Here is a 17,130-nt window from a genome sequence, read left to right on the forward strand (position 1 = left end):
CCATAGAAGGTGGACAGGAGGGCAACTGTAAGTATGTGAAAACTACATTCAGTGCCTTTTTAAGCTTCTGAAAACTCTAAAATTTCTTGTCCTGAACTACGATGAAGTTTGTTTTTAATCAGAGTACCCCCATAATTTATAAGAATTGGGAAAAGTGAAGGTTTACTTCAAAAGCCAATACAGCTTCCATAAAACGTTAAGACCTCCCCTCATTGTAGTTACTGCAGATGACTAGATAGTTTATAGCAGCATATATAAATACTCTAAGGACCATGCAGTGAAAGCTCTCATAATTTAGCTTAGAAATGTACAGCATGATTGTTAGACATAGAATACTTGAGAATATATTTTAAACACTTTGCCAAAAGCTATAGTTAATCTTGTGGTCAATTACATTCTGAAAGCAGTTATGCTAATCTGTTTACAATTCCTAAAACTCTGATGCTAGCCAAGGCACAGCTTTATGTGGAAGCTGACATTGTATCCTGCTAAGATGGTTTACTCTAAGTAGCATATCAGGAAGACAATCAGCAAGCTTGTGACCAAACAACCACCACCACCACCACCACCAGCACCAACAGAATGGTGTCAAAGTTAAAGGGATCATAAAAGACCATCAAAAACCCAAAGTTTACTTTTAAGCAATGCGAGGGTTCAGGAAAGAGTAATTTCCAGGAATTTCTTTTGACAACTGTCAATGCTTCAACTCTCCCATCAGTGACAAAAGCCCCAGCTTTCCATCTAGCTGTGAAATATCCATCCATCCCTAATCCCAGAAACAAGAGGCCAGATCTCCCGCTCAGCTCAGATAACTGCTTCAGCACAATTCTGGCATAAATACTACATTCTTAAATATTTGACGTGACCATGACAGGATTTGATAAATTAGGAAACATCACATGCATAATGACAAGCATGCACAACTGATTTTATCCTCCCCAGCTCCCATTCACAATAAAAGTTTCAGAGGGAGATGGAATTACTTAGTGCTCATATAATATTTTAATTGGCACAAGAGAGACAGACACCACAACCACTGCAAATATGGTGGTGGTGGTGGGGGACCAACATACAAAATATGGTGGTGGAGGTGGAGAAATGTGACAAACATACATTCAGGTTTGGCATTTAATAAACTGACAAGTATCAATGAGCCACTTGAGGTTCTACCTTGCATTTCTGCACTTTGGCATCGTGCAGAACATCTTGATAATGCCTTGCATTTGTTGGGTTCACATCACGCAATTTGACTGTAGGTAACAGCAGTGTTTCTAGAGTTTTCCCAGGATTGCCTTGGTCAATAGCTTCATTAATGTAGCTAACTGCAACAATTCCTAAGAAAGAAAAAAGGGAAATTAACATTTAAAGAGGTGATAATAGTAAAAGCCCAGCCACATATCAAGTTTATTCAAAAAAGGATAGTGTCATAAATGAGTAAGTGTGAACATCAAGTTACGGTAAGCAGCAGCAGCAAATTCTAAAGTCTTTCTTCTCAGATATTGGCAGTTCATGCCAAGCCAGCCAGTGAGACCAGATTTTCCCTCTTCTGACAGCCAATTGTTTAACTGAATCTGATTTAAGAACAAAACAAAAAAAACCCATATCCTTTTCTAAAAAGGAAGAAATTCCCCGTTTTGTTCTACAGTAGGATGATCCATGTACATCTCTTCAAACAAACAGACTCAACATCTTAGTGTAAAGGTTTGGGCTTGTTTACGTTGCAGTGCTCAAATCATTCTGAAGTGATTTTCATATCTGACTATTCCAAATAATTTAACATATTAGTTTTCCTAATACACATACATATTCTGACCTCAATTTATGGAGATCATCATATCTTTTCAAATCATCAACATCACCACTTTAACATCACGGAACAATTGTATCTGGAACATTCATCTAAGTCAAAGTTCTCAAACTCGGCTGCCTAAAGGAAAAGTACCTTAATTTTGAAAACTGCTGCACACTTACAGCTCCCACTGAATTCACTGAACTATGGGGTATGCAGCAGTTCTGAAAAAAGTGGTCTGATTTTTTTTAAAGTGTATTTAGATAGCTATCTTTAGACAACTCAGTTTAGAAATTATGACCCTAGTTAATAGAAAGCACTGAAACACACTGTCCTGAGGGCTTTTCATAGAACCCCGCTACACCAAGTCTCAGAGGGAGTATAAATTCTTGCAGATTGTTTTGCCATCACCTGTGACAGTGTGCATTCCAGTTGGTGGCTGCCTGGGATCTGTTGAGGTTTTTCCATAGTGTGTATATAAAACTGAACTGGTGACGTCATAGTTATGTGACCTCACAAGGCAATAACCTCTTAGGAGACTGGCTATTCCTCAGGCGGATGTAAGCTGGGTTTTTAATGACAACCATGGGGGCACCACCAGTGAGGAAAGGGAATTTCTATGCACTGGGAAGCAGGGCCTGATTTAGATGTAGCAAGTTTCAGAATGCCCTGCTGGTACTATGCACCGTTTCAAGCAGAGCTGCCCTCTGCCAGCGGGCAGTAGTAGACCAATGCAATCTGAAAACAGCTACTATTCATTAGGACTAAAGTTACTAACATGAAGCCCAAGTTTGAGACACTGAGCACCTTAAGTTTTATGGACTTAAAGCAGCACTGCATGTGCTTAACAGCCGCCCCCCCCCAATCGATCTGATTATGTAAAAAGGCAGACTATTTTAGTTATTGACAACTGCTCTGTTTGCTGAATACTACCCTTCTTTGCTGAAGTGTACACATCACAGCTTGATGTTTTGTCAAAAAGACCATGCTGAAAAGAGCATTTGTCTAGCAGCAAAGGGGTTACATCAACCAAAACTCAATTCCCTAACATTTTTAAAGCCCAAATGTTTGAAACCCACTGAAGAAACATGCACTATTTCAACTTGGAAATACACTGCTAGATAATAATTTAGGATAAGAAAAAATAAGCACAATGAGCTGCTCTCTATATTAAAAACCCATTTTACTTTTTAAAGGAGAGCAGGAAAAGAATTGGTTTTGACACAGTTATGTACTGACTGCCCTCAGTAAGGATTATGTGAGGGACAGTCAACACTGAAAGTGTGTAAAATGCCACCCACTACCACCTTTCTCCCTCCCATCTGAAAATCTTCTTGTACTTAACTTAATCAGTGTAGTCCCAAAATGAGATTAAGTACCAGAATTATTGGCCCAATATGAATGCAGATGGATAGAAGTCTTATTGCCTCCACTAGAACTATGGCATTTGTGATGTCAGAGAAGTGATGTAGTCAGGGACCCCTTCAGTGAATCAGGAAATACAAAGAAGATTTTAGAGAGGTGAAAAAGGATTCAAAGACAGAAGGAGTAATGCCAATAACTACTGCATTGAACGCTCCCTTCTCTCCAGTCAACACGTAGGAGGGGCATTCAGCACAGAAGTCTTCGCTGAGTTTTGTTTAAAATAACTGTTTTAGTCATCCTCTTTAGAATTATCATCAAGATGCTATGCTGGGGAACAGGAATTACTAATTTCCAAATCTACTTAGGAAAAAAGAGCAAAAATCTTTGTTATAGGACAAAATACCAATCTCTATTGCCTACTACGAAATAGAAACTTTTTATAGTACCACATTTTATTATGGTGTCTGATACACATCTATTCTCATTTTTAATTGCAGCCACCACAATTTCATACTGAAAATATTAGGAAAGCAATTAGTGGTTGTTTTTGGCTGTCTAATTGCAATTTTACCGCTAAACATAAAAAGCATCATTATGTGGCAAGCCAGCACTCCATAAACCTCCAGCAAGTGCTCCACGGACCACAGTAACCTCTGCCTCAGACAAAGTTAAAATTACTTACTATCATTTTCTTCTTGAACTTGCATATTAACCATGTCAATACAATTCTGGACATCATTCCAGCTTAAATAATCTTGTCCTTGAGATGAAGCTTCTGATTTAATAGACAAGAGTGTGTCAGCATAACTGTAGGAAGATATAAAACATAAATCATCATAAAGAGTCATTAAATGTATTGTCCATCATTTACTGTATGTATTTCATTATTTTTTTTCTTACTGGATGAATCTAGTGCACATGAAAGTGAAAAACTTGATTGTAAGTGTTTGCAGCCAGGCACCATGTAAGCAGGCAGCATGCAAGCTGCTTTACTTGGCTTTACACATGCATTTCAGAGACTCAGATTCCAAGGGCAGAGAGGACCGCTGTGATCATTGGTCTGATCTCCTATATATCAGAGGCCACAAAACTTTCCCACAATAATTCCTAGAGCAGAGCTTTTCTAAAAACACCCAATCTTGATGTAAAAACGGTCAGTGATGGAAAATCCATCACAACCCTTGGTAAATTGTTCCAATGGTTAATTACCCTCCCTGTCAAAATTTTATGCCTTATTTGCATTTTGAATTTGCTTAACTTAAACTTCCAACCACTGGATTGTGATATACCTCTTTCTGCTAGATTGAAGAGCCCATTATTAAATATTTGTTCCCTATGTAGATCCTTTTAGACTGTAATCAAGTCTCCCCATAATCTTGTCTTTGTTTAACTAACTAGACTGAGCTCTAAGTCTATCACTACAAAGCACGTTCTCTAATCCTTTAATTAATGTCCAGTCTCTTCTCTGACCCCTCTGCAGGTTCTCTCTGAACCCTCTCCAAATCCTTGAATCACAGGCACCAAAACTAGACACAGTATTCCAGCAGTGCTTGAACCAGTGCCATATACAGAAGTAAAATAACCTCTCAAACCCTGCTTGACATTCTCTTGTTTATACAGCCAAAGATTGCATTAGCTCTTTTGGCCACAGCACCACCCTGCAAGCTCATATTGTGATCTGAAATAATTCCATATCATGTCACCCCAAAACACTTTCCTTACAGTAGCTCCACACTACCAATAGATATAAAAACATTTCAAGGAGATGCAGCGTGTCAAGTAAATAATGATTTTAAGAGAAGATGGAAACATATTCCAAGAAATTACAGAGCTATTCTTTGACACTAAAAAGTTTATATTAATTCATGACAACAGCCACAATTCCTTTTGTTTGCTTGGTTTTTTTTTTTGTTTTTTTGTTTGTTTTTCTTTTAAAAGCAGGAGGTGTAGTCTTTTTTTTAAAAAAAATCACATCATAAAGTTAAATATCAGAGATGCACAATTTAACGTTTCCATAGTCACTCATCCCAAAGCACTTAGTCCAGTGGTGGGCAACCTGCGGCCCGTCAGGGTAACCCACTGGCAGGCCCCGAGACAGTTGGTTTACATTGACCGTTCGCAGGCCCAGCTGCCCACAGCTCCCAGTGGCTGCGGTTTGCCATTCCTGGCCAATGGGAGCTGTGGCAAGCAGCAAGATGCTGCAGGGACGTGCTGGCCACTGCTTCCTGCAGCTCCCATTGGCTGGGAACGGCAAACCATGGCCACTGGGAGCTGCGGGCAGCCGGGCCTGCGGATGGTCCATGTAAACAAACTGTCTCAGAGCCTGCCAGCAGATTACCCTGACAGGCCACAGGTTGCCCACCATTGACTTAGTCCATCAGTGAAATTCTTCCACTTGTTGAGTGTTTTAAGAGCTTGTAGCAATGCTACGCATCTTAGAACTGGAAGTTAAGAACACCTCATCCAACTATGACTGCAAGAGGTAGGTAAAGTGTAATTATCAGAAGTGGAATTTGGCAAGAAGTTCAGGGATAACTCATTTAGTTTTGCCAAGGCTGTTCGGAGCACAACTAATGCTTCTCCATTAACCTGCTCACGTGGGGCTCTTAATTTCTCGTCCCCATTCTGCAGCATCCACTTAGTAATTTTCCTCCCCTGCCCTCAAAACATTAATGTCTTGCTTTTAGCCACAGGGATAGGAAGCCCTATTCTCTCCTACCTGGCCAAGGAGAAAAAAGATCCTGGGGGCTTGGTGGGCTGCGAGGGAGGACATTCAACATAGACTCCATACCTCTCTCCTTTGGGTCATCCCTAATAGCCAATATAACAACAAGGAGGGGGAGGCAGCTGAGAGATTCAGGGACACCTTCAAAATTTCTGCCTGTAGTGTCATGCAACAGACAGACCCCTTAGGCTGCTCTGCAACACACCAAGTCCAGGACAAAACTTTTATCTAACCACTGGCAGAAGTCCTGTCCATGAAGGAGAGAGCAGTGCTCTACTCATTGCTAGTAGGATTTATGCACAAATTGTTTTGCTACCCTGAGGTACCCCTTTCAACTCAAGGGTCCTTGCAAGTATAGGTTCTGTAGCCTGGAAGAACCATATCCCGTTCTTGTTAAAAAATGCCATGAAATTATAGATTTTTAGGGCCAAAAGGGACCATTAGGATCCTTTAGTCTGATCTGCAAAACAGAGGCCACAGAATTTCATCCAGTAATTGTTAGAGCTATCTTCAATGGTCAAGATCTCTCTTTCATCTCATCTAGCAGCAGCATGTCCAGCTGCAGTGCCCAGGGAATTCCATCAAGCACAACTGTGGCGAAAAAAAGTATTACCTAATGCCTCACCAACACTCCTTACTGTAGCACTGTTAGTGTTCATTAGAGGTCTCCCATACAAGTACTGATTCAGCCTGACTGTCCTTTGCACGTGAGATATGACAGGATCAGAACACAAGGTGGTATACAGCTGTGACAAAAATCAAACACCAAACAAAAGCTACTAATCTTGAATTTGAATTTACAACTTGAATGGAACATGTATCTACACTACCACGTTGTGCCCAGCTATTTAGCAAATAGGGTTTTTACCACATAGGCTTCTACCATTCTTAAGCAAGACAGGTTCGTTAGGATAGCCTTACTTTACGTTACACACACAATATTCATTCTCGGGTCTGCTCTCAAAAATTCAGTAAGATACTAGTGACTAGCGGCTTCCAACTAAGTCCAGATATCCATTGCCACAACAGCAACTCCTCTCAGCTCATGACGTTTAGCTTCCAAGAACATTCCACTCCCCCGACCTCTGTATCCTCAAACATTCAATGATGTTTGATGGCCTAAGTTTTTGCAGATGGGGCATTACAGCTGAGCATCCTTAATATTCTCTCCTGTTAATATTGTGCAAATGTTTAGCTTGTAGACTTTTTAACTTCACCTCACAACACAGGAAAATAGATGATAATTGCCCACTCATCCCTTTGCAGAAGTCTTTGTTGCTCATTTGGACAAGACAAAATGAACTTTTACCGTTGAAAGTTTTCGTCTTCCACATTATTGAAGCCAACGGATGGATTTCTGAGATGATTCTTTATTGCCAGGATGTCTTTGCTTCCCAAGGCCTGGTTTAGTAACACAACAGCTGACAACATTTCCACAGCAATAGAAAGTTCATCATGTGCCAAATATCTCTATAGGAATATAGAATACATCAGTCATGAAGCTAAACAAGTAGGGGTAGCCAGTTTAATTAAAGTCTAGATGCCAAAAGGAGGGAGGCATAGATTTGATTTAAAAAAAATATTAAAAATAGGAGGAAAATGTCATAGCTATAGAAATGTCAGCTTACTGTATTGTGCGTAGTAGAACTAAATAACTAGGCTTTCGTTACATAGTCTCCCTTTCCTCAGCTTTTTCTTTGCTTGTCCCACATAATATAGTCCTTCCAATCAAGCCTAGTCTAACTTTAATCAGAATGTGGACTCCCTCTAGTTCGGCTGATCACTTTCCATAAAAAACAATCAATCAGTCAACCTTAAAATGAGAGAGATAGCATATGCAACAACAAAAGAAATTAAGGTCAGTCACCTTGTTGCAGTAGAAGAGTTAGCACGAGCCAAATCAGTCAAGAAAATATAATCTGAATAGGCAAGCACTTATATTAAAATCCAGGAATATTCATGCAATACACCTCAAGGAAGGAATTAGAATAATCTGGTATGATAAATGGTCTGATAGTTCTAAGTAACAAAACTGCATCAAATGACAATGTATCAGTAATTCCTGACCTTTTATGGCTTGACTGCACACTACTGAACAACAATTCATAAGTTTTTCACTCTTACCACAGCATTCTGTTGCTGAAGGTTGAACAGTTCAGTCTGGTAGACAGCAGCAGCAAACGGGTGAACGACAGGCAACTGGGCCTCTGGTTTCATCAGTGCAACCAGTGTTTTATTAGCATCACAGTTACGAATTGCAGTATTGATATGGTCAACTGCTACAAGTTCTGGGGGAAAGTAGGAAAAAATCCTATCAATTTTTTAATCTGCTTTTTTTTCTTTAAAATGTTGTGTAGGCAAACAATATCCCAACATTACATCATATGCTGCCATTGCTCAAGAAAGCTATAGCTGTATACTTGCAAGAGATGCACTTTTAAACACACTGAAACTACTTTACATTCTTGCAAAAATGATTTCTGTTAAAAAAGCATGTGGCAATCAACAGCTTAACATAAGTCAATGATCAATGCATTAGACCACCTTATCCTGAAAGACGACTTGACTAGTTCAGGGATTGCCATGTCCTCTCTATTGAGTTTGACCAATAGGCTGAGCTCAGAATGTCAACCTATGTTACTTTCTTTCTCTGTTTTATTTCTTCTATCTCCATTGTCATCCCATTTTTCCCCTTCTAGTAAGAGTCCAACACAGCAAGGAAGGACAAGTCTACACTTGCAGCACCAATGTGACCAACAAGATAAGCTAAAAGCAATTCCTTAATAGCCTGGTAAAAAGTTTGCCAAGTTCCATAGTGGCTCACTTGTTGTGACTGGAATTTTCCATCAGCTAAACTGTGCGTAAAACAGAAACAGAAGCTGCATCTTATCTTCTGCTATTCTCTTCTCTTTTATATGCACTTGTCTAATTTTTTTCATAAGGAAACATGACTGAATTTCAATAGCCACTGCAAGCACTGCTAACTAAAATGGTATTAAACTACTTTGGGGAAAGCCAATCTAAAAGACTGTTAAACAAAAAAAACTGTTAGTGACATTTACTGTATTCCTCCTCCTTCAATACAGGTGAAGTATATCCCTGAGTGAGCTCAGAAATGGCCTCTAAAATAAAAAAACCTGTGGGTTAAAACACACACCGAGGACAACACAACAGATGATGCCCAAGAGTGCTAGATCTCATCTTTTAGGCCAAAGAAATTGCAATTACTGTAACTTACAGTCTCCCTAACTGCACCAGTTATGACTCTGAAGGAGTTGATGGTCACAAACCTGGCTGAGGCTATCCTGAAGGAAACTTAACATATCCTCCAGGGAAGAGTTAAGCACTCCGACGCCAGTCTTGAATTTAAAATATATATATGGTGTGATGGGGCAAGGCCAGATGGCTACAGTAAAGTACTGAGAAACAGGTATGTTAGCCCCAGGCTAAACAAATCCCTAGTACCCTGGTAACCAAATGGCAGTTGCTCCAGGTTAATTAAGGCACTTGGGGCCAATTAAGATCTTTCTAGAAGGCAGTGGAGATAGCTACTTTAATTAGAACACCTGCAGCCAATCAAGGGAGGCTAATCAGGGCACCTGGGTTTAAAAAGGAGCTCACTCCAGTCAGGCAGGGAGGAGCCAGAGGAGAAGGATTGTGTGTGAGGAGCTGGGAGCAAGAGGGCAAGGAGCTGAGAGTGAGTGTGTGTACTGCTGGAGGATTGAGGAGGACAAGCATTAATGAGACACCAGGAGGAAGGTCCTGGAGTGAGGATAAAGAAGGTGTTTGGAGGAGGCCATGGGGAAGTAGCCCAGGGAGTTGTAGCTGTCATTCAGCTGTTACAGGAGGCACTATAGACAGCTGCGATCCACAGGGCCCTGGGCTGGAACCTGGAGTAGAGAGCGGGCCTGGGTTCCCCCCCAAACCTTGCAACTCCTGATCAGACACAGGAGGAGCTGACCCAGACTGTGGGTTCCACAAGAGGGGAAGATCACTGAGGTGAGCAAATCCGCCAATAAGCGCAGGACCCACCGAGGCAGAGGAGGAACTTTATCACAATGGCCAAAATCCCAGAGAGGAAAAAAAAACTTGTGAAGTCATTGTTTGAGTACGATAACCAGCTCTGGTTTAAAAAAAAAAAATAGGATGCCTATTCCAAGGAAGGCAAGACAGGGCACTTGGGATGTGCTGCTGGTGGGAGGGATGGGAGAAGAGAAAATCACAGCCATTCTTCCATCTTCCACCAAGCCACACTCTTCTGACTCATCCATTGCTTACTTTGGGTGAGAGAGCTGGAAAAGAAACTGGCAGGGGAGGCTGTGATGTCGGAGAATAGGGTAGTAACAGTCAATTTCTATTATATGGCTTTTCAAGTGAGTGAGTACACACCCTAAATACTGGAGAGCTTCTCTAGGCTTTTTGGATAGCGGCAATGGCAGCTTCCAGAATAGTAGGGGGAGGATTCAGATTTTGCCTATGCTTTCCACCAGCTTTCAGTTTGGCTTGCGAGTTCTTCAAGTAGCCAGTCTACAAGTCCTTACAAAAAAAGGACCACTTGAAGAACAAAAACCAGAGACACCAGGGCAGAGCCAAAAAGGACATTTCACTGACAGACAGTCACCCAGAGATTTGAAAGGTTGAGACTTCCGGGGATTTCTCTCTGCATCTTAATACTCTTTCCAACATGATAGACATTGGAATTTTAGGCATAGCTTCAGCATGGACCTTACACACATACCTAAATATAAACACAGTAATCCCACTGGTTTCAGTGGGACTCCTCTTACACTTAAAATTAGATGTTACTTATGGTCCTTGCTGAATTAGAGCCAGGAGGAGGAAAGGTGAGATGCCAGGTTCTTGATCTTCAAGTTTTTCTTACTATTTTAGGTACTATGACTATTTGATCTTAGGAGAGCAGAGCTGTAAGTGGCAGCTAGACTTCCGATTCAGCAGTGTCCTTCACAGGTGGCGGGCTATCAACCTTAAAGGAATGATCTTTATATTTAAGGGGCTTATCCCTTTTTAGTGCTTCTCAATGAAGGAGTGACTTATTTCTTAGTTTAGTCTGTGAGTACCAGGGACAGACGGGATTTAACTATGAATTCTCTGTAGATCTCATCATTCACCAACGCTATGATGAGAGCAGTCATGCTGGGACAGGCAATGTCAATGTCAGATGCAGTTTAAAATTAGTCACATGTCCTCCCCAACTCTGCTACTCTTCAGGCCCACCCTCCCCCTGGATCTGTGTCTAATCAGGGCCTGCTTCCACCACCACCAACTCTGGTCTATGCCAGCGATGGGCTCTGTCCACCCAGTTCAGGTAGAAAGCTCATAGTGGAGATCTCCAGTTGCACAATAGGGAGAACCTGAATGATTATAAGACTCAGAGCAGTTCAAACCCACAGAGCCTGAGTACATTGGCGCCAGGACACGAGAAATAAATGAGGAGGAGTCCTACCGGGCATTTTGTTCTGTATAATAAATATTTTAGCCGTTCTTGAGGTTAAAAAAAATATAAAGGCGCTTGCCTTTCAGACAGCATACAGTCGCCTCAAGATAAAAGAGTTCCAGGAGCCAGCAACAAAATAGCGTCAAAATCTGCAGCCATCAATTGTCTTCTACGACTTCCGTGCTTAGGAATGGAGCATGCAACTCTGTTATTATGAATCTATGTCCACAGTGCACAACTGCATTTACCAAGTTTTTGGGTATTTATCATGCATATGGTAGCTTCAGTGGTACTGTCAGATTTAGTTTTAGGGCTTGGCTACACTGGCGCTTTATACCACAATAAAGCCTCCCAGAACACTCTACCTTACTCCCCGTCCACACTGGCAAGGCACATAGAGCGCTCTGACTCCCTGGCTAGAGCGCTCTTGGTACTCCACCTCCACGAGAGGGACAACGGCTGTTGCGTATTGGCTGAGACGCCCCAGGGCCAGTGTGAATGAGGATTTACATTACAGCGCTCTGACTGACCTCCGGAAACATCCCATAATCCCCTTAAGTTAAGTGGCCTCTCATTTTTGTTGTGAAATTGGCTGAGGAATGTAGAAGTGCCTTTTCAGAGCTCTGTTTCAGACAGCCGGCTGCTTATCTGCAGCAGGCAAAGCAAACGTTTACTAAGTGAGAGAGAGAAGCAGGGGGACTAGGGGGATCTGAGCACGCTGTCTTGTAAGTTGACACACTCTCAGCACTCCAAAAAAACCCACTCTCTCTCTCTCCCCCCACATACAAACACACTCCACCCCACCTCCCTCATTTGAAAAGCATGTGGCAGCCACTTGAATGCTGGGATAGCCGTCCATAATTCACTGCTCCCAATGCTGCTGCAAATGTGGCCATGCCAATGGGCTTGCAGCTGTCAGCGTGGACAGACTGCAGCGCTTTCCCTAGTTTTCTCTCCGAAGGCTGGTTTAACCCAAAGCACTCTACAGCTGCAAGTGTAGCCAAGCCCTTAGTTTGTACCTTGGTCAGCTTGCCTCTACTCTCTGAGTTCTTTAATAGGTACCCACAACTGGCTCCTCTTGAAGCTCCTAGTTTTATTTGTTTACCTGCCTTCCGCTAATGAAAACTGATCAATATGGGTTAGAAGTAAAACTGAATTGAAATTCTCCATGCCACATGAAATCGTGTGGGTAGCACAATATCGTGACTTTTATTGATTTATTTAAAAGTCACAGAGGAAACAACCCCATTTTTCCTACTCCAGAACACTGATGGAGCTATACTAATAAATAGCACTACTCTCCTCAGTTTTCCATTACCCAAGAGCAATCGTCCTCTAGAAGGAAATACTATTCACCATGTCTGGATCATTCTAAAATGCAAATCACTAGCTATACAAGAGACTTGGATGCTGTATAAAATATGCATGTCTACATATTATAGCATAGCATACTAGGCTTATAATGACCTTTTTGCACAGCATCAGAAGAATTAGATGGACTGAATTAAAAATATTAAATGACACAGAAGACAAAACAGCCCCTAACACGTGCCACAGACAACATATGACAGCAGTTTATTAGAAGCTGAAGCTCCTAGCAGATAAAGGATGCCAGAGAAGCAATTGCCAATAGATGTGCTGCTGAAAATCTAGAACCCCCTTAACTATAATTTTTTCAAAAATAAAACATTAGTCAACATATTGTAGATCCATTGTGCCATACATAAACTCTACTAAAACATTAAATGGGCTGACAGACTAGATTTTTAAAAAGTGTAAATATTTTAAGATGAGAAATAATCTAGTTTCCTCTGCTGCATAAGACTGCAAGCTTTTCTTCAATTTGATTATATTTTTAACTCAGAGAAGATGTAAATAAATTTCCCTTTTGATAGAGATTAAGACTATTCAAAAAAAGTCTATTTACACAAGCCATGAATTATGTTCCGTTTTAGCCATGTATGTCCACTAGCAGCTGAAAATATTCAGCCAAGAAAAGCGTTAGCTACTTCAGATAAAATAATGTGTCTCTAAAGTGGCACAGATTGGTGACTTGGCAATTGTGACATTGAAAAGAGCAGTAGCAAAAATAAAATGCAATGTGGTTTCAATTTATAAAGAAACCTTGTTTACATGCAAAAAAGGTGGATTTAGTTCTTCAGTTTGATTAAGAGTAATGAAATGGTGATTAGGAAAATAAGTATTAAAATATTTACTCACTAAGCTTGAGAGCCTCAGCTTCCTCATTGGCAACACTAACTTCTTTCTGTATCTCACTTTTGTTGAGCAAAATTGGAATCCCTGCTAGCTAACAGATCAGACAAAAAAAGACGTCATTGTGCTTTTTAAATTTGCAGGGGAAGGGAAAATCTTCCACTATGAATTGACCATGATGTTGGCTGAATACCAAATACAATGGCACACTGAAGAATAGTGTTTGTTTTTCCATAAACTTCTGACTCACTTAAAATTACAGATTTTCGCCTTAATCCAGATGTTCTCTATAATGGTCTTTATTCACCATTGTTTATGTCAACATTACCTTTCTGCTATATAAAACTCTTAAGAAGTTTAGTTCCCAAAATGAGCTTTGTATTAAGGGATTTATATATACATATACATTCCCTTTATCTGTCATTTAGCAGCTTTTTACCAATGCATCATGCTTTTTACAGCAAATGCATCTAGTTTTGTATTGTTTAGGAAAATATGCATTTAAAATACTTTACGAAATCCCTTACTGTTTCATAAAACAGAAGAGTTCAGGCTACAGACTTCAGGATGATGTCACTTCTATTTTAAGCAGAGAAAAATGCAAACTCAAGTGTCATACTAGCATACATTCCATTCAATTACCTGCATTCTCTGCTCTTTACAGTCACACAATTGTGCTAGGTACCATGAGGAATTTTGCTGCAGAACTCCAGACAAGCTCAAAGCAGGACGGTTCAAACCTGCCATCAATGTCACTTCATCTTGCCTGTCAATAGCCTCATTCACTTGGACTAAAGCTACGTGAACTGAAAGGAAAACAACGCTTACAAACGGCAAAAACATTTTTTGCGCAAAAAAAAATAAAAATGAATTGCTGCTTGTATCTACCTCTCTTCCTACAAGCCAGTTAATTACAGTTTTTATCCAGCGGAGGGTTACATTTTAAGGTTCCAATCCTACAAGAGCCTCAAACAGAGTCCACAGGGACTCCATGCAGGCATAAGGGTTCTTCCACACTCATCCATTTGCAGGGTCAGAGCCTACGTCTGAATCTCAAGTCTATCTAAAAAGAGGGGTCAAAATGTACAGTATTCTGCAGCTAGTGGGAACTGACAGAAACATAAGGAAATAAAGCAGGCGAAACCAACTGGCTTCTGAACTGAGGAGTCTGATATCAGCAACAAGAACAAAAAAAGATATTATCCCAAAAGATTAATAATGGAAAAAAAGCAGCAAGATGCCCCACAACACTGAAAGTAACCATTGTAACACTGATAAATATTTGCCACCTTTAAAAGTTATTTCTATTAAAGAAGTAATTTTACATCTTTGCCTGGAATTTGACACAAATACATACATAACTGGTAGGTACAATGTGCCCACTTCCATAAGAAATTAGAATTACTTACTGTTGATCTTATTGATATTGCCTTGAATCTCTGCTTGTGTCAGCAATTCTTCATACACATCTCTTTCCTCTTCTGAAATTGAGCCATTCTAAAAACAAAATCCTTACTGGTTCACAAAGTTGAACACAAAAGATACTTCAATGGCTATTCTACCGTCTGAAAGTATGAGTGGTTAAAACTTGATCAACTATAGTAGGAAGATTTGCACTTAGATTAGGACAAGAGTTATAGTTAAAGCATCCTCTGCTGATTGTAAAGCATTGTGTATATTTTGATCAAAGCCTGTCTTCTCAAATTGAAACGATTACTGTGACATGAATGATGCAAGTGCAATTTTGTATTAATGGAAAATTCTATCAATAGAATGTTATACTTAATAATTATGTTCTACTCCCAGAAAAAGGTACCTTAAAACATTACGTTTTTATATAAACTTTTGGTTAACAAACTTTGTTTCTACACAGTACATAAAGGAGAAAAATGAGCATCTTTTGGATTCTACATAGAATTTTATAATCCTTACACATCTCAAATACATTCGTGTGTTATGGGTACAAACACAAAACACCTCTACACATTTGCCTCCAGCCTGTTTATTTCAGATTCCAAGACCAAAGGGACCATTGTGATTAATTTTCTATAGTGACAATCATTCATCTAGTTTATCTTGACTGCACTAGCTTATTAACACAACCCTAGAAGAATACTTTTTAAAATTTTGCACACACACTTTTTATACAATACCAAACTTCTTAAGAATGTTAATAAAATCCAAATATGTTTCAGTACCTTCAGTCTTGCATTCTCCTCTTTTCTCCTTTTAGCTTCCAGGAGTTCTTTCTGATATTCCTGTGCAAGGTCCTCATCCACATTCATTAGCATTGCATTTGGGTTTCTCAGAGTTGTAAGTGTTTGATCTGCTACTCCCTTCTCAATAGCTTCATTAATTGCAATGACTGCAGCATGCACTGAAAGAGATGGATAAGATACAAAACTTTAAAAAGGAGAGCCAATGAGAAAAGTACTTTTGGATCACACAAATTAGTGTTACCAATTGTCTGTTCTCAAGGCTTCATTTATTGCTTTTAAGAATATTATACAGTAAAACCCCATTTAGACTGTCAGCCTCGGGTGGTGGGGCTGGAGCCCCCACCACCCATTCTCCAGTTCATTTGGATTTTTGGTTACCCAATCTGGCCCCAGTCTCAACTAGATTGGATAATCGGGGTTCCACTGTATTTGATCATGCTTCACCACAGTTTAACTTTTTGGGACTCTCCAATGTACAGAAAAGTCAGAATGTAGCTGCAATCACCAGTATAGGACAGGATAGTGTCTAAATTTGCAGAGGTTTGAAGAGTATTTTGTCATATTATTTCAACAACAGAAACAGCACTTAAAAAAAGTTCTCTGGTCACGATGGAAGTCCTGGATTTAAACTTTCCTCAAATTACATAGCCTCGTGAAAAAGGTCTGCATAGAAGTTCCAATGCTTATTTTTTGTTTTGTGGCCACAGACTGTTCAAGATAGCAGAAAGATAAACAAGTAAGAGATTGGGAAAAAAGTTACAGGATAGTCGTAACTAAAACTAGTTCAAAGAAGGAAGACCAAAATAAATCATTCCTAATTCTCCTCTCACACTTGTTTTACAGTGGTGTAACCATTGATTTTAGCAGAGCTACTCTTGTTATGAGTGGTGAAAGTCACTCAGTATGCCATATGATCCACTAGAAGGTCCTCCCAACCCAAAATTATTCTGAAATTAAACCTATACCAGCAAATACCAAGGTACATTGCCTCCTGTATCATGGATTGATTACATCCATCTATCTCCCACCAATACCACTATTTAGGTAAAGCAAGGGTGTAATACAAACATACTGAACAAAGCTAGCTCTATGCATAAGCTGTCATGGGGTGAGATGGGGGGGGGCAGAATCGTAACAGAATGTACCCATGTCCACACCCTACACACTATTGTAATAATACTTGTACAAACTATGCCTTGTGAGATATTTAAAAACAATTTGTTAATCAATAATATGGCAAAATGCACACACTAGCATTATATGTGAAGTTATAAACAGAACAGATCATGACTAAAAGTACATTTTCCAGAAAAGTCTGGCGAGTGGCCAAACCAGTTCCTCAGAGACAAAGAGCAAACTGATG

The 17,130-nt window shown here is 40.0% G+C and overlaps 1 protein-coding gene across 2 annotated transcripts in view; it reads right to left on the bottom strand.

Annotated features, from left to right (window-relative positions):
• The window catches only part of IQGAP2 (IQ motif containing GTPase activating protein 2), a 251,320-nt gene that overhangs the window by 77,585 nt on the left and 156,605 nt on the right, over positions 1-17,130 (bottom strand). The window contains exons 8-15 of one of the 2 annotated variants that reach the window (XM_050944558.1): positions 15,747-15,925; positions 14,958-15,045; positions 14,191-14,354; positions 13,555-13,642; positions 8,004-8,167; positions 7,189-7,349; positions 3,837-3,961; positions 1,171-1,334 (exon numbers count right to left, since the gene is read on the bottom strand). In XM_050944558.1, the coding sequence (XP_050800515.1) occupies positions 1,171-1,334; positions 3,837-3,961; positions 7,189-7,349; positions 8,004-8,167; positions 13,555-13,642; positions 14,191-14,354; positions 14,958-15,045; positions 15,747-15,925 (1,133 nt within the window). The remainder of the gene's footprint in view (positions 1-1,170; positions 1,335-3,836; positions 3,962-7,188; positions 7,350-8,003; positions 8,168-13,554; positions 13,643-14,190; positions 14,355-14,957; positions 15,046-15,746; positions 15,926-17,130) is intronic. The other variant, XM_050944559.1, reaches the window with a different exon arrangement.

The sequence above is a fragment of the Gopherus flavomarginatus genome, chromosome 3 (assembly GCF_025201925.1).
Source record: "Gopherus flavomarginatus isolate rGopFla2 chromosome 3, rGopFla2.mat.asm, whole genome shotgun sequence".
Taxonomy (NCBI): domain Eukaryota; kingdom Metazoa; phylum Chordata; order Testudines; family Testudinidae; genus Gopherus; species Gopherus flavomarginatus.